At 43.9% G+C, this 23,819-nt stretch overlaps 2 protein-coding genes across 2 annotated transcripts; one reads left to right on the top strand and one right to left on the bottom strand.

The window, feature by feature from the left end:
* Positions 1-429: 429 nt before the first annotated feature.
* Positions 430-12,154, bottom strand: SLC30A4 (solute carrier family 30 member 4; the record flags this gene model as incomplete). The annotated part of the gene is made up of 7 exons (XM_079541116.1): positions 430-584; positions 1,225-1,359; positions 2,576-2,681; positions 2,960-3,173; positions 3,426-3,579; positions 7,061-7,207; positions 11,776-12,154. The coding sequence occupies 7 exons, from the start codon at positions 12,152-12,154 to the stop codon at positions 430-432; spliced, it is 1,290 nt and encodes a 429-aa protein (XP_079397242.1).
* Positions 12,155-13,912: 1,758 nt separating this feature from the next.
* On the top strand, positions 13,913-17,572 carry BLOC1S6 (biogenesis of lysosomal organelles complex 1 subunit 6; the record flags this gene model as incomplete). Its single annotated transcript, XM_079540852.1, has 5 exons — positions 13,913-13,964; positions 14,328-14,472; positions 15,532-15,619; positions 16,591-16,677; positions 17,453-17,572. The coding sequence occupies 5 exons, from the start codon at positions 13,913-13,915 to the stop codon at positions 17,570-17,572; spliced, it is 492 nt and encodes a 163-aa protein (XP_079396978.1).
* Between the last annotated feature and the right edge of the window lie 6,247 nt (positions 17,573-23,819).

Here is a 23,819-nt window from a genome sequence, read left to right as displayed (position 1 = left end):
TAAAAATACTGTCTGAATTTGAAGTTCATAATGTATGGAACCCTGGCATGATCAATAATATTACAGATGTTAATTGAAATACTGAATAGTCGATGCTCCTTTTGGAGTGCAGGTACTTCTGTGGTACACAAAAGACAATTTCTAACTGTGATTTGTGAGGTATCTGCAGAACCACGTTGCAGTTTGTAAACAATCTGAAAACAACTTTGTCTCCAAACCATAATAAATTTAATAAACTGGCACGAGGGAGAGAATGAAATATATGTTCTGTAGGGCAACCACTGCACTTCTTGCAGCACCAGTTCTCCCTGCTGCATGTTAAATGGTACAAATCCACATGTTAATTATTATCATTCACTTTGAATTTATTGCTCTCAGTCTTTGACTACAAGATAAAGAATAAGGCAGCAGTTCCCAAAACACATGAGATTAGGCACTGGAACTCTGACAACTTGTGCAGGTTTTGCTTGCTTCCTGTTTGTAACTCTGAAGCTGGACATAACACTTGTACATTCCAAACGTGTTCAACAGCAGTTGTCTGGCCTTGAACTGAACTTCCTCCCATTTAGATGAGCTACCAGGAACTGGAAAAACCAGGAAAAGATTTCATAATTCTCGTAATATTCAACCCTTTAAAAAATGGACAATCAAACTGTCTTCATATTTACCACATGGTCTTACCAACTCAAATGTCTTTATTCAAACTCCCTTATCAATTTTCTATTGTTCTGTGGCTGTGATACAATATGCACAATCTTTATCTTTTATCTGGAACCGTATCTAGGTAAAACTGTCTCTGTTAAATAGGGGTATGCAGAAAGCTTTCTTTCTAAGAACTGATATGCTTGATATTGTGTTAGATATCAATATCAGCATGTTTTGGCAACATGTTCAACTTTCCACAAATCAGATCCTTGCATTAGGGAATTTCTGAAGAGAAGTACTTAACCCCACCAAATAGGGGGAAAAAAAAAAAATTCTCTACTGGATCAATATGTATAAATGTATTTTCTTTCTTTGCCTAACTTCCATTTACACTTTGTCCTCGTGGGTTAATGGTTTCTATATCTCACTGTAAGAAATCATAAACGATAGATTTTTTTTCCCCAGAATGCTATTTCCTGGATGTGAGTACGTAAGAACATGAGACGAGAGATAAAGAGGCTTGAGTTTTGTCAACTGCCCCACCCCTGGCTGGACTAAAATTGCCATATAGCAGCTTACCTAATTGCAAGTGGACTATGGCAGTTGTTTTTCCTGCAGTGAGAGACCAAACATTCAAATCTTCTATAGAATAAACATCTTCAATTTTCATCAAGTCTTCTTTAATACGATCCACATTTAAATGCCTCGGGACTCCTGTGATACCAAACATAAGATAAAGTTAACTGTCCTCTGCAAAAAAAAAAAAAGTCATTGACAACTTTCAAAACATTGATTGTTTTATATATGTATTTCTTGCAAGCCCATTCTCTGGAGCTCCTGAGGACTAGTTGGAAAAGCTCTGTAACGTACACTAAGACCACCTTTCATCAGTGTAATAACATCGTTAATTCAGACATCTTTATAACAGCTGGGATGCAAACAGGTACAACTCAGACATCTGGAATTCAATACCCCATTAGTGTGCTTTATCTATTCAGCTAAATCTCAGCTGTTGCCTTGGAACTAAATGAGATTTAAGTGTATTTTACCATTTTTCGCCTTCACGGTGAAAATCCATTTTTTTTCTTTTCCTAAATGACACAAGCATTTGGCATTGAAGATTTTGAGTTTTTTTTTGATTGCAGAAGTCAGCAATAATTCATATGAAACAGATGGGATGGTGCAAGTAAAAACAAGAATTTTTTTTTTCCTCATCCCTACATGAAAGTACTGGATTAAGCAGTAACATGGGCAGGTTAGTTACAAGAATGCAAAGAATGTTGCTGGCATTCTTCCCTTTAAGTCACCACAAGAGGTCAAAAGTCAAACTTACGTATGTTCTGCTGCTTTTTTTCTTCGCCTCTTTCCTTTTCATATTGGTTTTTATTTCCAGTCTTATCTGACATGCACGCAATACTATGAATCTGTCTCCTCCTTTTACATGTGCTCACGTTAACTTTACAAGTAATTACACAAACTGTGTAGCTGACACTGGACAGACATTTACTTATTTTAGCTGAAAGTTTTATAAATTCTACTGTCTTGTGATGGTAAACTACGAGCAGTGCTAAGACCTGTGTCATTCTGGTAAAGGTCAAAGACTCTTGAAGACTGCTGCAACTTAGATGAGTTGAACTGAAATCTGAACTGAAGAGAAGAACTGAAAAAAAGAACTGAAATCCTAAAGCAAGATCAACAAATTCCAGACACAGCCCATATTGCTGGAGATGGTGGTTGTGACATCCAAGTGCCAGTGCTTCATTTAACATACAGAATCACAGAATGGCCTGGGTTGAAAAGGACCACAATGATCATCTAGTTTCAACCCCTTGCTATGTGCAGGGGTGCCAACCACCAGACCAGGCTGCCCAGAGCCACATCCAGCCTGGCCGTGAAACACATGAAACGCTGCATGCTGTGAGGATCTTACCTTCCAAAATTATAACTCCTGTATCACACAGAATTCGGACTGTTGTGAAAACTACCAGTATGGAAAACACATATGTACAAATAGGATCAGCAATCTTGTATTCTGGCTGGAAAGGAAGGTCCAAAGTGTTAAAAAGATGCATGAAAGTAAGCTTATTTATAAACGTAACTCAGAAATAGTTACTTAGAGCTAAAACTTCTGTATTTCTTTGTTTGAATAATTACATAACACATAACAGCCTCTGCTTATTTTGCATGACTATATGAAGCTTATAATAGAACATAGTGTATCATTTTAATCGCTTAGAAAAATAAGTCCATTTTGATGTAATAACTACAGTTGAAACAAAAATCACACCTTGCCTCAAAATTAGCCATTCCTTACCTTGAAGCGTATGATGTACGCAGCTACAAGCACACCAATGCTTTGTACCAGGTCCCCAAGGGCGTGTACAAATGCTGCTCTCACTGCAAGGCTGCTGTGTCCGTGGCCGCTGCTGCGGGCTGTGCTAGGAGAGTTTGACTGAGGTACGTGGGAGTGAGGGTGGGAATGGGAGTGGGAATGAAGGTGTCCAGATTGATTCAGCAAAAAACCCATTCTGAAATTGGAAAAAGAAAAATGCTCCAAGAAACGGGCCTGAGAGTTGAGTGGGTGGGTTTTTTTGTGATTTTTTTTTTTTTGTTTAATTTCTTTAATTCAGAACAGAACAAAAAAAGAGGTATCATTTCCTGTCTTATTTTATGAGGAAGAGGTCCAGCAAAATGACATCCCATGAGAAAGTTACAGGCCATTAATGAATTAACAGCTTATTCAAAATATATTTGAGTGTCAAGAGAAAGGGAGATCTTACATTAAGTTAACTGCAACACCAACAGCTGCTGTGATCAGCATGATATCGCCATTTATTTCATAGTCCATATGGATGGTTCTTTGAACTGCTTCATACAACAGGAATGCCATAAGGATATAGACCAGCAACACACTAATGATGGCTGACAATACTTCTGCAAACAGAAAGGAAAGAACATCATAAAAGTGAGCCTCAGGTCTACTTCTATTTCCTATTTGTACTATGGACAGACCTTCATGTGCCCAACAATATGAATAAACAGCTAGTAAACCATAAGTAACATTCACAAATAATAATCATAGAACCACAGTGTTAAGCTAGATCTGAAGATGACACATCCTTTTGTGCTCACTGTCACTTATCAGATGGATCACTGGGATCTTAACCTTCCTTTGTGAATTTGAAGATCAGGGTTGGAATTTATTTGCATTGAATTCTAACTGTTGTTCTCCCCTCTGGTCCCACACATTTTGCCCTGATACATTCCCCAGGAATCAGCTATTAGTCAGCCCATAGCAGAAAGAATATTGATTGAAGAACTTTATTCATCAAATGAAGGCGTTATTACAATACTGACCATGCATTTCACAGCATCAGAATTATTTGATCCATAGACTGAATTGGTGACATCACTGTGGGAGAAGAAACTCACACCGATGCAGTCAGCTGCTCAGCAGTGTGTCAGTGCCTGGATGAGTACCAGCATCACCAGGCAGTAACGAGGCTTTGAAAGGCAACTACCATAATCCCTGATTTCAGAGCAATGTCGAATCCTGGAAACATCCACACAAGTGGAAGCTTTCTTTACAAAGCAGGCAGATTATTCAGGACAACAGCCATTTTTTAAAATGTATTTTAAGGCGTTTCTTCAGTTTTCAGAACACTTCTTGTTGGTTGAATTTGTTAAATTGCAGTACACTGGTCTTTACCAGAGAAATAACATACTGTAGTTTTACAACCTAAAAGCAGACTTTCTGCAGTGGAAACCAGTGTGTTCTTTGCAGTAGCTTTCACAGAGTCATTATCATGTTGACATTATAGATTTGTCCTAAGATCTTTCACTTGTGAAATGAAGTATGCACTGTATCAATGGTCTGATGGATCTCTCATTACTGACGCTGTCTCTGCAGCAGTGGAAAGCTGCCAAGTTCCATATCTGTGTTTAGATCTGCTCAGTGTCTTTCTGAGAAGGAGGTATCTCCACTCAGTGAAACAGAGCTATTTTTGGCTTAAAGAATATAATTCTTTTCAGATAAGACTGCAATTTTCATTTTTTTCATCTTCTCTAGCTCATTCCTGGATGTCAGCTTCCCTTTCACCATACAAAATGGAAGAAACTAAAGATGGAGCATACATATTATATATTCAGAAAGATAAAAAGCAGTGCTTTCTGCTGGAATTTGAGCAGGCAACTGATAGGCCTGCTGTCTTTACAAAGCAGCATTTATGGGTACTAGTGTGACAATTCATGGTTCTGCAAACAAAAGTGAAAAGGAGCACTGGAAACTATTTACTGGCACATTTTAGTGCTTAGTGCATGTATGGATTACCTTAAAATGCAATGCAAAGCAGACTGGTTATGAGGCAATTCTAGTGTATACTCCCAGCTTTAAGCAGATGCATGCTTTTTTCTGTGACAGATGCTCTATCTGTACCCTATTTTTAACATTCTGTCATGTTTTAACATCTCATGAAATTCAGGCTATTGATGAACTCGCATTTTGCTGACAAGCTTCTTACAGCACATGATATTTGGAAAAATGTATTACAGCAAACACATAGCCCAGACTCAGCACTGTTCTATTGGCAGTGTTCACTGATGTGTGAAACTGTGCACTCAGGCCACAGCATTCAGAAAGGGTGCCTAAAATCAGGCAAATAAGCTTCCCAAAAAACCACCTGTGTACCGTCATTTTTCAACCATCCCATCATCAGCATTCACAGGGCCCAGATCAACGTTTTGAGGGTTTCTTGCAGAATCCTTATCAACCTCTCCTTCCTTACTGCAGCCACAGAAGCTCTCTTCCCACTCTCACAGGCTCTAGTCCTTTTCTTCCTACACAGATCCCTGTGCTGTCGCTGCTAACACAGGATGGATGAGTAGAAAGCGGCCTCTGGTCTAGTCGAGTGCCCTACCCAAAGCAGGACCAATGATAGCAGGCTGCTCCAGGACGTTTGGGTTGGGAGCATTTCCAGCAAGGGAGACTCCATGACCGGTCTGGGCAACCTTGGCTGGTGCTTGGCAACCTCCTGTCACTGGGCAGCAGAAAAAGGATGAATTGCTGCAGGAGTGAGAAGTCCTCTGTTCTCCAGGGAGAAAATGATGGGTGATATAGATACAGGCCACCACTGGATCAATCTGGCCAGTACTTTCTTTGGCAATAAAATGAAGAAAAAAGTTGGAGATTTTTTTTGCTGGTTTTTAAAGTGAGGTGGCAGAGATCCAAAGGGATTCCTGTTTGCAGAGCGCTATGGAGATCCTGAATTAGTAAGTGAACATTTATAAAACTGAGTAATATATGATAAAACTTTTTTTTTTTTTTTTCCTTAAGAACCATTTCTGTTATAGGGCTATGTCATGTTCTTCCTTTGCACTATTTGGTTTTTGAAGAGTTACAAATACATAAACTGCTCAAGCTATTTTTAAATGAGGTTAAGGCATGTCTACATGCTAGCAAACATCCTTGTGGAAAGCATGAACAAATGCCAGGGGCATACCTGCAAGATCAGGTTTCAGTATTACAGGGAACTCTCATCACAAAATTAAAACTTCTTGAAAGAAAAGTTTGTAATGGGAAATGCTGGCACTGTTAATGCTTTCTTGCTAAAGCCCAAAGATCTTTGCTGGTGTACAGTTATGCATTCATGCATTAGTGACTAACTGATGACAAATGACTAGCAGTGATGGAGCTGTTGAATTCTACTGCTGTTCTGGCAGCCATCATAAGAATTAACAGTAATGGCAGCATAAGAGTTTGAAATTCCTTGAAAAAATACCATATAGAAAGCATAGAGGTAGTAAGCCATAACATCCAAAATGATCTATTTCATGCAGCACACATTCAAACTTTTGAGAAAATGCCTCCAAGTCAAGACCTTCACCTGTATATTGTAATATCCAGTACAGATGGCAACCACGTGAAAGCACCCTTTATCATCATTACATTTCCAAATGTGAAGTAATGAGTCTGAAATTACCCTTCCAACATATTTCTGCTGATGTTCCTTTCTACAAGTACCCAAAATGGGCACAAGTTAAGTAACTTTTTGTACTGGACGTGAAGGGACATCTTGATTTCTTCTTTGTGCAAGAAGAATAGTGATTTACGAGACTTCTTGCAGAGCTATCTGATCCTGAACTCTATAGAACTTTTTACTTCTGGGAGTTTGCTCAGGATTATTTGTTAATCACGTTTCATAGGACTTTGTTTCCAGATGTAGCAGTTGTACTGTTCTGATCAAATGATTTATTCCCCTGTGGCAATACATCCCATGCAGTGGATACACAACAGACTGTTAAACCTGAAGTTACTTTTAGGTTTGTTACTGATTTCTTTCCAGTTGCCTCTTCTTCTAGAATTACATATTTTTAGCATTATTGCTTAAAATACTAGCAAAAGCTGATATCTACATACCTAGGCGATGAAATCCGAAAGTGAACCTCTTTGTAGGAGACTTTGCAGACAGCCAGAGAGCAAGTAGGGTCAAAATAATACCACTAAGGTCAGTTAACATGTGCAGTGCATCTGTCATAATTGCTAGACTGTTAGCAACATATCCACCTGAAAACAAAGTTGGAACAGTCAAGACAGATAAGTGATTCTGGATCCTATCCTCATGGCACAACTTTCAGTTACTTATTTTCAGAACACTGCACTAAGTGCATGAAGTACCACTTATCACTGAGCAGGACTATTCTTTTGCCATTATAATCAACATGCCACGCTATAATTTAAAGCTACCATAGTTAGAAATGCAGTGAAGCGTGCTTTCCATGAGAGTTGCACAGAAAGGAGTTAGTCCTGTTAGTCTCACTGAGACTTCTTGCTTGATAACATTTGCAAACTAATTCAGTATCTCTTCTGTGTATGTTATTGCATATATTTAATTGGCTGATGCTTTTTAATTGAACTACAATTGTTAAATATTTTCACATAATGGATCAAGGACAGAAATCCAGTAACTTGCTGGCAGTAATTAACCCCTCCCTCTTCTTATTTTTACTGCATTATCTTTTAACCTTCACCATTCCATGTCCTGGCAGATGTGTATAAATTCTGCTACTGTATATTGCCAACAATAACTTTCACACCATTTTCCTTTCTTATTTATTACCATATTTTTTTCATGATTATGAGCTGTATGGAGACAAAACAACATCAGATCGAAGGTCAGTATCTTTGTTCCGATTCCATTGCTAAATGCAACAGCAGATAGATGGCTGAGAGATTTAACAAAGCGCCTCTCTTTCAGGCAACCTTCATCCAAATGGGGAGTCAAGGACAGGCAGTGTCTTCCATCTGCATGAAGATAACCCCATTTTCTCAGAAAAGACCACATCTCCAGCATCAGCTCAACTATTACTTCATTTCTCATTTTACTTTGAGATCATTCAAACTGGAGATTCTAGCAAGCAGAGCATGCAGCTGGCGTGCCACTTGGCAGGCTTCAGGCTCCAGCCAACATATGTCGACTAAAGGTATCTTTGTACACAATTAAAAGCCTCTTAGTGAAGAGGCTGACCACGAGGAAAGAGCAAAGGGAAATTCACAGCAGGCTGACTGCTTTCAAGATCAGTGAAAAACATGTGTGCAGCCATCTATCTGGGAGTGCCCACCTGCAGAGCTACGCCCTTCTTCCCAGCCACACAAACAGCAAGGCTGACACTGCGGGGGTTCCTTGTTCTGCCTGTAACTACTGACTGCACCTACCTCTGTTCCACCTGTTCCTGTCCCCCAACCCCTTTATAAAGATGTCTCTAAGTCTCAGAGTGAAACTTAGAGGTTGAAACTCTGCACAGGCCATCACAGCTCCAAGATAATTTGCTTTCTCACATAATTTCAGAAGATATGTCCTAGGAATGTGCAACTCAGCCTGTTCTATTGTCAGCACAGAATAAAACAATTACGTCTAAGGACATTCACTTCAATGCTTTCTGCATATGATCATTTACAGTACATATGTTAATCCATGAGTATGAAATTGAGAAGTGCTTCAGCCCAAGGTAAGCCAACTCCATTTCAGCTAGTCTCTCCAGAGACTAAATAAACGGAGAATTCAGATATTAAAAGTAGTCTTACTGGAGCACGTGATCGAGAAAGTATCATTGAGATGAATGAAATTCTGAATTTGAAGGCCCTCGGTTTCCCACTACATAGGTTCATTGCTTGGCGAAGTGCTGCCCGGGGGCTGCTGAAACACAATCAACAACTTGAGAGGGAGAAAACAGGAAAACAGACATCTACAACTTTCATGAAGAAGCCTTGAAAGCTCACCACTGTTTTCACCAACCTGTGAAGGACAGCAGTCCTCCTTGTGAATGATCAATTAGAAATCTCTGAACATAACTGAATGCATCAAAAAGCTGTCAAGGAAGGTGACTGGATTTGCGTTGTTTTCTGTTTCTTCATGCAAAACAGTTCCCACAAAGCGATCTGACTTCTACAGTGACTGTTCTTCAAATTAAGCAACCAACACTGATGTGGGCTGGATTCATGAGCTTGGCAGTAATTGGAAAAAAACATATGCCAATTGAGATTTCACAAAGCAGCTGCTGGAACACAATTTCCTTCATCTTGACATTGGTACCAGACAGCAGAAAGTTTTCTACCAAATTGTCTGACAGGCTCTTCTGCCCTTCCTGCAGAAATTCAAATCTGGCAAAGATAACAGGAAGAGGTCTGTTAATGTCCCACATAGCCAAAGTCTCCCAAATACTTTGGCTATAGGTTTGTCTAAAAAGTGCCAAAATTTCAAACCAAATGGGTCAGAACTCAACCCTGGGCCAGAGTGAAATACACAGAACAGTTAGTGTGCTGACTTAGGGCTTGCACGCTTCTTCTTCACTTATTCTGCTGCTGATTGCCTGCCATATGACAAGGTATTCACGTCAAGACCTACAAAAGTGCACAGATGCCCAAGTCCTACTTGTTCTCTCTGGAAATTGGATGCCTGAATATTTTATGGGCCTGGGCCTCAGCGCTGTCTGCCGCAGTGCCCAAATACTGCACCAGTGCTGGTAACTGCATACAGGAACCTGAGAATGATGAGTCCACACTACAGCAGCAATGCTTCATAAGGAGAAATCAGTCACTCTGACCTGAGCCTGCAGAAGTCCTGGTTGTAAGGGAGAAACAGTGGATAAAGTGACAGTGATAAAGTATTTTTCCTCTCAACACCTATTCTTTCTGGAGCTGACCAGGCACTAGATATGGAGATATCTACAACAGTGTGAAAACACAGACTCTGTGACTTCAGCATCAAGCTGCCAACAGCTCAGGAACATTACTCAGCATTGCGCCCTTCAGATGGACTAAATTCAGTGTGTATCAGAATGCTATGTGAGTACAATTAAATGAAGTCACGCTTACCACAAATGATGTCCACAGCTGAGAAGCAACACTACACTAACACTAATCCCTCATCAAATTTACCTGAGTTCACACTGTGCCAAAATCTCAGCCAGAGAAAAAAGAGCCAGAGGCAAATGAAGGCATTCAACCAGATCCCTGCAAGCCTGAAGCCGAGTGCTGATCTGTGATGAGCTGATGCATTGTGCCAGTGTTACTAACGATTAACCGCACATTGAAAGCGAGGTGCTGAGAGACAAAGCCACTGTTTTCTCTTAGCCCACATTCCTGAAACAAGGCCCAAACAAAACTGTGGTGCAGATGCAGTCAGTTATCTGCTCTCCTTCTGAAAAAAATGGCCATTTCTCATACCACTTTTTATTTTGCTCTATGAATGTGGGACAAACGGTATCATTTTGTGGTACAATACCTGAGGCATCTTTCCTTCAAATTCATTTGCTTCTGTTTTTTTGGCTGGTGAATTACGGCCACTAAATTCACTAAATTTTCTATTATTTGGACCTGTGTGTTAAAATGTGAGCAATTTGAATGAAATTAGTTGTCAATCATTGTCTGCTGCTAAAAAGATTGGGCTCAAGTTAACAGACTGTCTAATAACTGATGGTGCAGTGCATCCCGTCCAGGCACTGTGCATCACTCCCTGCTGCTTCAAACCAGCCAAAATGAAGGAGTTTCAGCATTCTGCAGGTGGCTGAGCAGCCTCAAGTGCTTGCACTGAACATCATGGGCAGATCCAAAACCAGGTGGTAACAGGCACTGATACTGCATTGGTAAGTGATCAAAGATAAATAGTACACCTCGTAAAAATGCGTAGATAATGGCAAAGGCATAACATTTAATACCATAACATTTAATACCATCCGGAGGACTTCAGACCTTAAATTTTATGTTAAGCCCTGTCACTGTAGCCACTAAATACAGTTGTGTTTTGTACAGACTGCTCTATTATGCACAGGTTCTACTCAACCTTAACAGCAAATGACAGCATGCCTTTATGAGAGAGTAATAAAAGCTGAACTTGAGCACCAGACTCACTCTTCTAGGTAAAACCAGCAGATCTTTTCCAAGTACTAACAAACAAAAACCACAAAGAACGTGATTTAACCAAGGAACTTGCACTGTGAACTGCTAACGTGATTTAACCAAGGAACTTAACACTGTGAAGTGTTAAAACGTTGCTTGTTCTAACTTGGATCATATGTTTTATGTCTGGTTGGAGCACACACTGGTCCAGAGCACCGTGGGACATCAGGAAGTTGTCAAGAGAGCACTCTGCACTGCACTGTTGGGCAGTTTGTCTTCCAGAGTGCATCACTGGATCTGACAGCTAGAGATAAATCCCAATAGGTTTTGTCGTTATGTTAACGTCACTCTTGGAAACTCTATTTGTCTGCTGTCCTTGCAAACACAGCAAGATTTTATGGCAATAATTAAAAAACACTGGAGATAAAATTACCCATCCTTCATGCATACCCGTGTGACAGCACGCAGTCGTCCCTTGACAATCAGACCTTAGAAACTTACAGAACAGGAGCAATACAAAGCTGCGAGCCAACAAAATGCCCACTTTGTGCCATTCCGGGGAGGCGATGAGCTTCAGGTAAGGAAGGTGCAAGTTCTCCTTTCTTTCCTTGCACGGAAAGCACGACTGGACTTCGCTCCCGCTCCCCCCGGGGCTTATCGCTAATCGCTCCGAGCTGCAAACGGTTCCCTTCTTACGCAAAAGCGTAAAACCGAGGCCGGAGCAGCGCCCGACTCACCTACGAGCTCCCCCGTCATGAAGAGCAGATAGAGGGCGGCGGCGGCCGTCAGCCGCTTCTTGACGCGCCGCAGCTTGCACAGCTCTCTCCGGCTGCGGCAGCGGCCGCAGGGCTCGGGCCCGCCGCGCAGCGCGATGTCCCGCTCGGCCGCGGACTCGTCGTCGGACGGCGGCGCGGGGTGCAGCCCGTTGGCCGGAGCCTCGGGGGCCGCCTCCGCCGCGTCGTCCGCCACCACCACCCGCAGCTTGTTGAAGCGGGGGAAGTCCTCGTCCCCCGCCTCGTCCGAGAAGTCGAAGGCACTGGAGTCGTTCAGGAACAGGGGCGGCTCGCTCCGCCGCAGCGCGGACTTGATGCTGCTCCACAGGCCGGGCCCGGCCATAGCGGCGGCGACGGGCACCCCGCGGGGCGCGGCCGACGCTGGCGCGGCGCTCCACGTCCCTCAGGGCATGGCCCCCGTCCCGCGCCGCCGGGCCCTACCGCGGCCAGCCCGGGGACGCGGAGGCTCGTGGCCCGCCCTGCCCGTCCGCCCACGGGCGCCGCAGGCCGCGGTCCGGTCCCGCGCGGCGCGGCTCCCCCGGCACGGCCCGGTCACGGCGCGGCCGGGCGGGCGGCGCCGGGCGCGGGGCCGCCTCCCCGCCGGCGCAGGGGGAGCGCCGCCGCCACCGCCATGCGCGTCACCTCGCTCAGCGCCGCGGTCCGGGCATCGCGGCCGCGCGGACCGCGCCTCGACCCGACGAGCCCGGGAAAGCCGCGCGGAGGACGGCGGCGGAGGGACGGGCGGGGACGGCCACCGGCATCGCCCGCCGGTCGCCGCCACGGCACCGCGCCTGCGCCGCTCGGCCGAGGGACGCGGGTTCGAGCCCCGCCGCCGCCGCCGTCCCGCAGGCGATTCGCTGGCAAGCGGGCGGCTGCTGTCACGTGCGCTGAATGCCCGGGACCGGGTCGTTCGGTGCCGCGGTCACAAGTTAGCAGCGTGCAGCCTCCTTCTTTCCCCTAGAAGCACCGCTCCTTGCGCGCTGCTCAATTGCTGCCGGCTGGTGCTGCGTCCCAGGGGCCTCATCGCCTAAGGATGCAGGGAGAAACAAGACACGAGGCCCAGCGTCATCTAAGCTGTCCTCTGGCTTAAAAGGGATTCGAGTTGTGCTTCTACGAATTCTGACAAAACAGTATTTACCAGCTACCGTGGCTGGTAGTCTAACTGACAGCCTACACAGGGCCAGCCTATGCCCAAACGTTGTCACTGTTCTGTTCCTGACCAATAAACCTTCCTGGAAAGACACAGTGTGGTGAGGGAAAGTACACGCTCTATTTTTTTGAGCTGGCCAAAGAAGTTACCAAGTAGGGATCAGAACGCTGCAGGAAGAGCTGAGATAACAGAGTCAATGCTAGTAAAGCTTTTTCACAGCTCCTTGAGATTAAATGTTCAGAGCAGCAGGTGAGCGTGCCTCTTAACCAAATGCTTATGGTCCTTACTGCAGGTTTCATTTAACTCCCTTTTCCTTTTTCTGTCAGAAATCCTTGCTGAACGCCTCGCAGGTCCCGAACTCAGCAGCGCCTGGAGCAGCTACATCCAGTCCTTCCACTGTAACAGAGCTCCTCGTGTGAGCGACACAGGATCGCTGAGCACGGGAAAGGGAGAAAGAGAGACTTCTATCAACCTCATTTTTGGGGCGCTGGGTTCGATAAACAAGCTTTAAGCGCTCTGGAGAAGCAGGCACCCAATTTAAGTTCCCATCCAGCCTATTCCCGCAGGGCGTGGGATGCCCGGAACAGGCAGAGCACAAATCCGAAACGCCCACGGCTCCAGCACGGCTACATCAGAAGGATTATCTCACTTTTCTTACTGAGCCCCATCTGCGAGCTGCGCAGCCCTCACTCACAAAGCCTGAAGTTTCCCGTCACCCCTGGGCCAGCGGCTCGGAGCACGAAGAGGCCTTTCCGTGCAGGCCGAGCTCTGCAGCACTTCAGCCGCTCCCCACGGCCGCCCCGAGCCCCGGCGGCGGAGCGCTCCCACCCCGCGGGCCGCGCGTCGCTTCCGCATCCGGAGCGGCGGGCGCGGCTGTGCGGCTGTGCGGCGAGGGCCGGCTGAGGGCGTCGGAGCGGACGGCCGGGACCCTGCGCTGAGGGAGCGCCGGCAATGAGCGGCGCGGAGGAGGAGGAGAAAGCGGCCGGGAGCCGCCGGGCGTCGGGTACGTGAGTGGCGGCCGAGCGCGGAAGGCCGAGTAGCACCGCTGGGCAGGCGGCAGTGCGCGCTGGCTTCGAGAGCAGCGGCCGTGACAGGGCTCCTGTTTGTGTGCTGCGCTACTTGCCGTGCTCTCGCCGCGCGTCGTTGGAACGCCCCGTCCGCCGCCTCCCGCTCTGGCACTGCCCGGCCGTGAGGTGACCGCGCCGGCGGAGCTCACGGGGCAGGGCCAAGGGAGGGAAGAAGAGCGGTATGGAGCACCGTGCGGTGCGCTGCTGAAATGCCTTTGTTTTTAAGCAGGGACGTACCGCTGCTATCGGGGAGGCCTGGAGTGCTGCCCGACCCCGCTTACTTTGCTCCTCTCCCGCAGGTGCCGGTGATGCCTCCCCAGATGAAGGGGTCGAAGCAGATCTGCCCGTTATAGATGAGAGAGCAGTGGAGCAGCTGACTGAAGGGCTGATTTCTCACTATTTGCCTGATCTTCAGAGATCCAAATCAGCTCTGCAGGAACTTACGTAAGCAGGTTTTTAAATGCAGCTCCCTTTATATTCATGCTGTTTTTTCCATGTGATGTTCTAGCTTAACTGGAAGTCAGTTTGTTGTAGCATTTCTACATTCTGACTGTACCGTTTTGAGCAGTTCTGCTTCTTGGAGTACTGGGAGGTGTACAAGCTGCAGTGTTGTCTGTTGAATTTTGTCTGAGGGGCGTCCAGCACTAGAACATTAAATTCCCACAAGCCATGCACAGCAGATGGGCAAATTTCTTATATACTTGTTCCATAATGCAAAGTTTGCTGAAAACAATAGACATACTTTGTAGCAGTAGCCTTTGTGTTCACAGCTGCTTGTTGTGCAGTATATTGTTGCTATGCAGTTTGTAAACTGTGTAGCTGAAAATATTGCTAAGAAGATATAAATTCTTTATGCACTGTTATCTCACTGATAATTGAGAATAGTTTGTTTCAAATGTAGGCTGGGTCTGCCATATGAAGTAACTGGAGGGGGCTTTACACAGAGCCATCTAAGCTCTGTGGGGTACACTGCTTTGAGTTTCACGATGCATAATGTGGTTATGCTGCTGCCAAGGATAGCTTGTGTCTGGAAGGAATTTAGCTGATCTGTGTGGGATGGAAGATTCTGGATAAGCACTGTGGACCCACACAGGTTCTATGCAGAAATAATGTGCTGCAGCATGACTCAGAGGCAACTGAGTAGAAAGACAAGAGGAAGTAGTTTTCCCTTCATTCAACCTGTCCGTGCACAGAGGTATTTAGTTGCTGAAACTTGTCTAGTGCCTCTGTCGCTGGAGGTTTTCAGGTGTCATCCTGGTTTTCTTATCATCCTGTTCAATATTAGGCAGCAAAAAACTGAATTTGTATGTCTCAGTTGGGATTTTTCAAAAACCATTTACTTGCATCAGCTGAGATCAGCTAGCAATCCATAAGGAGAACTTGATGCTGGAAAGCACTGAGTGAGAAATATCTGCTCTGTATACCTAACTTTTGCAGTATATTGTTAAACTCCTTCATCTGTGCTGCTTTTCTCTAGTTTTATGGATTTTTTTCTTGTTTCAGACAGAACCAAGTGGTATTACTAGAGACATTAGAACAAGAAATTACAAAATTCAAAGAGTGTAACTTCATAATTGACATCAATGCCTTGGTAAGTACTATTAATGCTTTTATAAATCCCTACTAGTGTGGATTCTCCTGCTAAAGTATTAGTAGCAACTTCATTTTTTTTCTTTATAACTTGCAGGAAGGTTAGCAACGAGTTGAAATACATGGGACAAATTCCTCCTGGAGAGGATGCATAACCAGCAGATTTCCATTAAATAGAGGAGGCACTGGGAGAAAGAACAGTCAGTCTAGTTTTCTAAGCCAGTAGCCAAAGCAAACATATGCATTTAGTGAGCAGGACTGAGGTTCCAAGGTGAGCTCTGTGCACACGTCTAGTGTAGCAGAAAATGTGCTTGAGACACATGTGGTACATAAATTGGCAATACTTTTATTCCATTTTGGTGAATCTTAATTCAGTAAAGGGCTGGGTGTACCCACTGAGATATGATAGTGTAGCAGAAATGCTAAGTCATGGCTCAGTCACCAGGTGATTGAGTACCTGGTGGACAGGCAGGGCCAACCCAGGGGAGCTCAGGTGCGTGCAGTGTAGTGCATCTTAATGACTGGAAGGGGTGCAGCCAGGATCCACCCCTTCCCAGACCTCATTTAAGGCTTGGCAGTGGTGATGAGGGTATCTTGTTGGAAATCCCTGCCTGCCTGAGGCCTTCCAAGGGTAAGCACATTGTTTGTGTCTTTCTGTCTGTCATTCTGTCTGACTTTCTCCATGGCTGCTGCACTGGGGCTAATCCTCATCTGCTGTAGCCTAGGACTTTGCCACTCTGCTATTATTGCTGTGCTTTCCATCAGAGTATAACATTCAGATAGTTTTCTGTATTTATGTAGTATGTAAGCTTTAAACATAAACTTGAACATGTTTAATCTATTACCAAACTGTTCTGGCAATGCTATGTTAGTACTTACCGTTTTGATGTGTAGAGTTATTAAAAATAAAAATAAAAAATTTTCAAGTTTTTCAACTTGACAGCCACTGCCTTAACTGCTGTGTTTTTGAAGTTTACAGAAGCTAAACACTATCACAGCAAGTTAGTGAATATCAGAAATGACATGATGATGCTCCATGAGAAGACATCTAAGTTAAAAGTGAGTTGATTAATTTTTCTTACTTTCCAACATAGCAATTTAGTTATGTATTATTGTCTTAAGTTTTATTTTGGATACATGCTGAAAACTCTAGTGAAAATAGAATCTCTGTTAAATACCATTCGTAAATGTTTTTTCCATGTTTTCAGAAGCACCTAACCACCTGTTCTCAAACTTCTGTCTACTGCTTTCTATGTTTAAACAACTTAAGTATCTTAAATATTAGTGAGTCTCTGAGTTGTCCTCATGGTGAAGCAGTACATTACAAGAATCATACTTTGTTCTGTCTGTTAATCTGCTCCATGCCAACTAGTTCTCTTCATTGTTTTAGTTTCTGTGCTTGTTACAATGAGGACTAGACTGTCATAAATGCAAGACTTTTCTCTGTTTAATGTACTGTTAGTGGCACAGGTTCACTGACTGCTATGTAAGCAGTTGCTAGTTAGTTCTGGCAAGATCAGTCTTTCAGTGTGTTCAATTAAAAGAACACATTGCACAGTACACACCTTATCTGATACAGGAAAATATAAACTGTTTTCCCTTCAACCTCACTAACTCATCCTTTATGTTGTGTAGGTTAGAGATTCTGTTTTTAAGGAGGATGGAAGTAGAAGAGAGGAAGAACATTGAAGTAGTTTACAGAACATTCAGTTGTAACCACTGTGAATTGGAGAAGAGAGTGTTAAGAGGGAGGAGTGTTAAGAGTGTTAGGAAGGATTTTGTATTAGTTCCAAATTCCACTGTAAGATTTTTTTTTTTTTTCTTTTCTATTTAGAAAAGAGCACTTAAACTACAACAAAAGAAGCAGAAAGAAGAACTGGAAAGAGAACAGCAACGTGAGAAGGAGCTAGAGAGAGAGAAGCAGCTAACAGCAAAACCTGCAAGGAGGACGTGAAAGCAGAGCATGCAACAACTTGTCCAAATTAATCATTTCTGCATCCTCTGGAATTAAGGCAAACTTTGATTAAACCAGGCTATAGTTATTACTAACAACAGTCTACTCTGGTGTTATAAATTCCAGAATGTTAATAATCAGATTCAAATTTTTCACTTCAGTCATTCAGGTTGCCTTCTTTTGTAAAGCTATGCAGTTTGATACTATTACAGTATAAGTTAATTTTATATATAAATATATATATGTATATTGGAGAACCTAGGAATCGTGGGTATTTAAATATCTATAACTGAAATATCTGGTGCTTAGAATTCTGAGAGCTGTTTGGTGATTGGCATATTTATGTTCCAGACAAAATACGGAGTCGTAGCTGTTAAAGTTCAATGCTGGTTCCTGGACTGCAGAGCCCATCTGTTATACCCAATCTGCATTGATTCTGGCAGTTGTAATTTCTTTTCAATGCCATGAATCAGAAATAGACTTTTTTTTTCCAACCTTGATTTAGTTGCTTATTGGTTTTTCCTTTTGTGTGAGTAATTGAGCTGAACAATTTCATTTTTATGTGGAATTCAGTTGTTTGTAGGAAAAGTTAGTGCATTTTTTTTCATTTATTCATGTGCATTTATGGGCTATGTGAGCTAGTGTTGTATGCTGTCCTTACTTAAAATGATTATTATTAATGAACGTGATGATAAATATTGTATGGCTGTTGATATCATTTCTCTGAATTGAATTATTTGCAGCACTTTGTGTGAACTCCTTGGACTCAGGGCCTGGACTCTACTGTGCTGCATTTTTTCTAAAGTCCTAATTTCTACTTGTAAGATATTTTTTTTTCTTTGAAAGACCTACTGTTATGTGTAGTCAGCAAAACATTGCAGTTCACTTTGTGTGTTTGGAGCAAGGAGAACAAACTATTGGAGTAGTCTGAAATGCCTTTTCTGAAGTAGTAATAGGGTAAAACTGAAGTTGGCTTTTGTTTTGTCTTAATTGCCAGTGGATTGCCAGTGCTGTGATTTATGTGTATTTCTGAAAGAAATGTTAAAGAATTTCTACAGTCCATTTTTGGAGCAAAATGTACATAACTGAATATTGTTAAGGTTTTTTTTTATTTTATAATGTAACTTCAGAATTAGTTTTTAGGAATTTAGACAATTCTTATTAAAATGAAATGCCTCATCATTAATCATCAAGATTAATTTCCTTTGATTTTTCTCATTCGATGTTACCTCAGCTGGTATCCAATTCAGTGTTTCATGTTGTGTGTTGGTTGGCAGGTTCTCTGTTTGTCTGCTTGTTTTTGGGGGAAAGCTTGTGAACTGTTTTGCTCTTTCCTCTCCCCCTTGTTGCCCCCCCAAATACCATGGTCACTTCTACTGAAAATACAGAATTCTAACCATGATTTTTGCTAACCAGCTTTTTGCTAGACTGAGTAATTTTATTCCTGTATACATCTTCTTACTCATTGTACCAACTTGTTTTTGAACCATAAGGTCATTGCAGTGGAATTCACTTAAATGGCAGCACCATTTTGAATTTCAATTTTGTAAGATTATACAAATGTATGAATGTTAATGAATTACGAGTGCTGACTGAGGAATCTTGGTTTCCTGTGCTTTTATCACTAGATTTAAGGTGTGTGCTTAATTTGGGTACCCACTCCCACCACTGTTGTGGTTCATTTTGGCCAACTTTTTAATTCAGTGAAAGTTGACTTTTTTGCTGACACTGGTAACTTTGCTTTATGGGCATAGTAAATATTTGTCTTATATTTTCCTCTTGGAAAATAATAACAGAATATGCTACCTGGTTTTAGTCTATGTGCCATGACTTGAGTGATAATAGGCATAAATAGTACCGTGCAGGTTGCTTATGCAGCTGTTCTGTTGGCATTCTTCTTTGGGAGCCCTCTGGCCGATTTATTCCCGGTGGTGGAACTTCAGTAGACGCTTTCTGCCACCTACCGTTTGCTTTGCAACACTGCTGGTTATTTTAATTCTGTGCTTGGATTTTCAACGTTGGAGTAATTTTTTTAAATCTGAGTGGTTTAATTGTTGGTTGATTGGTTGATATTTCTCCCCCCCCCCCCCCCCCCCCCCGGATTAGTTGTGCGAATGCATGATGTAACGTGGTTTATATAAAGAACATCTGGCCTGATAGAACTGTCACAGAAGAGCTGTAAGTTGGGACCTAAGAGGGTCACAACAGGGGTAATGTGGAGGACTTATCTGTTTTCCTCCAGACAGCAACTGCTGATAGTGGCAGATCTGGGAGTTTACCATTCTGCCTCCCATCCCTACTCTAAGTGTTGCTCAGGATGTGAGCACTGATGTTGGCTGTGCCTGCTAACTTAATACTTCCATTTCTCCTTGTTTCCCATCCATCCATTTATATCTATGATGTCAAGTCCTGGGGTTTAAGAAAACAAATCAAACATCCTGCCTAGAAAATGTGAGGGGGAAAAAAAACAGCAAATAGGAGAAAAAAATTCTGTAGAACTCTTGCAACAAGTGGATTGCAACTTAATGAAGCAAATCAATTAAAGCTTGATGTAGAATAATTTTAAAATCTACACGTTTGAAGGCATTAATCTCTAAAACAGTAACAGTAGTTTGGCACTGTCACTGACAGTGAGTTGTGAGAGAAAAGGCTGAGCTACTCTGTCTAACATATTGCAATAAATATATGCCCCAGAACTGCTGTGGAAACAAGACTGTCTTGTAAACAAGACCTGTAAATTAACAATCTGGTGTATTGTCTTAATGAGCAAGACTTGTGGGGTTTGATTTGTTTTATTTTTTTCCTGTCATCTCGGAGAGTCCCAGGTAACGAGTAATATCCTGTGCAAATACAGCCTGCGAGAGTAATTACAGAACAGTTAATTGGAACCTGTTGCTGCCCCATCACCTAAAAGCAGTGTTCCAGTCCTTCAGCAGCTCAACAGAAGTTGCTGATTTTTCCAGTCCTTAAAATTGGGTAGAAATCATGCAGGTACACCATGTATGAGAATGTATTTTTATTTCTGCTTCTGCTTTGCTTTGCTTTTACTACTGCTGCTCTTCTGCTAATCTAGCGATGCTCTGATTTAGAGGTATGCTAGAGGAATATCTCCAAAAGAAAACATCAAAGATAATGTGAAAGGATTACTGCTTTTCTTCTACATCGTCCAGTGTTACAGAATTCATTTGGGATTGTACTTGCTGTCAGGTAGGCACTTTCCAATGGAAAATAATACCCACTTTGGAGAGCTCACTGTTGAAGTCTAGGCAAAAACATATAAATTGCATTTAGAAAAGTAAAGGGAGGTATAGTTCTCTTTGAAGGTGTGAGCTGATAAGTAATACATTGCTGTAGGCAGATATTCAAACGTACTTGGCTGGGCAGATCCAGTGCTGTGCTGGGAAAGGAGGGCTGACTAGAAATGGGTTCCCTTACCCACAAAGACAGCAGCTGCTTCAGGCACCTCAGCTGAACTAAAGCAGATGGCAGTTTGTGGAAGGTCATTACTTTTAGCTTAGATTTCACCAAGCTGTCCTGGGGAGCATCAGTATAATGAACAGATCAAGCAATATCTTTATCTGCGTGCACCAGGCTTCTCAGCTGCCTGCCAAGCAGAGAGCATTACCTGTCACTCCCATGGCCCACTGGGGTGCCAGCAGCCACAAGTGCACAGCTAGGCAGCATGCCTTCCCTCCTTCATTTCTCCTGGACCTGGCCATTATAGGTGCCAGGCAGCTCCCCCTGCAGCCACAGGGGGTGTGCTCAAGGTACCTACCTCGTGTTTGGTCTGTGTGTTCATAAGTTGTTCAAGGGGTACGTTTATTTCTTTAATATTGCAAAATTCTGTAAGAAATCTGTGGGGAAAAACATTAGGAAAATATTTTAAAACTATTCTAAATATATTCTGTAAAAAAATAAAAATTCTCAGAGCATCAGCCTTTTGGAAGAAAGATGTGCAAAAAGCAGTGCTTCAGGTACAGCGGGCAGCTGCAGTTGGCAAGCAGGGAAGCACCCTGCAGATGGCCCATTCCCAGCTCCTTTTCTCTCTTGCACGAGGCCTGTGAAAAAGCTTGATGGTATTTTCCAATTTAAGTCCTCAGCACCTTTGCCTCATTCTTTACAGCTTTCCATGAATGCTGTTATCAGCTCAGCAGTTCTGCCTAAGCAGAAAACGTGCTGAGACGGGAAGGCCAAAGCTCAAGAAGGAAACGTTTGACACATGATTTGGGTCGCTGCTTTTTTTTTTTTTTTCTAATTCCTGTGATGATTTCAAATAAGTAATTTTAAGTAATTTTGTCTTTGCATGCTTCTCTCAGCTCTGATGTTTGCATGACTTTTCTTGGCTCAACAAACATGACTCAGTGGATTAACGACTGTTACTACTTCACCTCTCACCATGCCATAAATCAAAGGCCCTATAAAGACTTTGGGGAGAACACAGCAAGACCGAGCTCGGCAGCTTGTAGCGGGCTGAGGGGATCCTTTGCTGGGTGCGTTGAGCTGAATTGCAGCTTGGTTTCACTCTGAGGCTTTGATGGTTTGTTTTTGTTTTCCGATTTTGGTGCAGGGAAAAAAAAGTTACCACGCGAAGGTTACCGAGCGAAGCTGCTAGATAACGAAATCTATTCGGAGCCGGAGGTACGGGGCAGGCTTGGAGCCAGCAGCAGCGGGCCGGGGCTCACCGCCCTCCCGGCCTTCGCCCGCCCGCTGCCGTCCAGCACCTGGCGGCGCTCAGCTCCGCCCCGCCGCGCGCCCGGGGGAGCACCCGGCGCTCGTCGCGTGAGGGGCGGCCGCGCGATCCGGCAGCCCGCGGGGCCCCTCCGGCGGAGCGACGGGCAGGCGAGTGCGAGGCGGGACGGTGAGAGGTCAAGCGGAGCTCCTGGGCCGCGGTGCGAGGGGCCGGGGCTCACCCTGCAGGGGGCGGGAGGGGCCCGTGCTCTGGCGGCGCGTGAGGTGCCATGTTAGCGCGCTCGGAGCGCTGGAAGGTAACGTGCTAAACGCCGGCCGCTCGGGGATGGCTGCGCGCTGTTTACTTTCTGCGCTCAGACTTCTCTAACCCGGCTCCGCTCGGCTCCCGGCGTCAGACGGCTCCTGAGCTGGCTTGTCGCTGACAGTAACTGCTCTCCTCATGGGTTCTGCGGAGCTGGCTGAGGTTTGGGCTCCTTCGGTCCGCAGTAGAGAAAGCTCCGCGGAGAGCAGCCTTCCAGTGCCTGAAGGGCGCTTACAAGCAGCAGGGGGAGCGACTTTTTGCACGGTCTGGTAGCGGTGGGGCAAGACGGATTGGCTTTAAACTTAGGGCGGATTGGGGTTAGATGTGAGGGAGAAGCTCTTCACTGAGAGGGCGGTGAGGCCCGGGCATGGGCTGCCCGGAGCCGTGGGTGCCCCATCCCTGGAGGTGCCCAAGGCCAGGCTGAGTGGCCCTGGGAGCTGAGCTGGGGGCACACAGCCCATGGCAGAGGCTGGGGGGCTGTAGGGTGCCCTGTGATCCAAGCTGCTGTGTGATTTGGCTTTAGGAACACGTTTTATGCTAGGAACACCATTTCTGTTCTGCTGAGTTTGCTGTTTTATTGAGTGGGGGTTGGGATCATTTTCAGCCAGGTTTTTTTCTTTCAAGCTAAACTTAATAGAAAGTTGGCAATGATTTTCTCTATTATGCTTGTAGAAATGTGGTTTGCTTTTTTTTTCAATGGCAGCTTAACAAGGATGGTTCTTGTTTTGTGTTCTCAGTCCTTTAAAGGTCTGCAAGCTGCTAATTCTGGAAAAAAGTTTCCTATATTTGTTTTTGATAGGAAAGTCACTATTGTTCTGTTGATGTAATCTCCATCTGTTTAATGGGATTCAGGGACCAAATAATACTGAGCTCCCCTGGTCAGTCTAACTGTGGTTTTTCAACACATTTTCTTTAGCATTAGGCAGCTATTCCAGAATTGTGCATATACAATATATAGTATAGTATATAATATAAAGTATATAATCTTTATTACCACACCAACACATTTTTTCTTTTTTGAATCTCCTTTTTCTACAAATAGCCTTACAGTAAAAGAGACGAGAGAGTTATAGATGGAATCGGAGATTATCTTCAAGCTAAGATTGTTTTAAAAAAGCTTTTAAATGCTACCCCTCCTCACAGTGACGCCATTTGTGGTGAACTTGCTATGAGTCACATTGTGACCTGATTTTTACGTGGTGCTACAGGACTTGTGCTGCAGTAGCATTACACGAGCTTCTGTCACTGTAACAAACC

This window comes from Tetrao urogallus, assembly GCF_951394365.1.
Source record: "Tetrao urogallus genome assembly, chromosome: 11".
In the NCBI taxonomy this organism is placed as follows: Eukaryota; Metazoa; Chordata; class Aves; order Galliformes; family Phasianidae; genus Tetrao; species Tetrao urogallus.
This window is presented reverse-complemented; position numbering and strand designations above follow the sequence as displayed.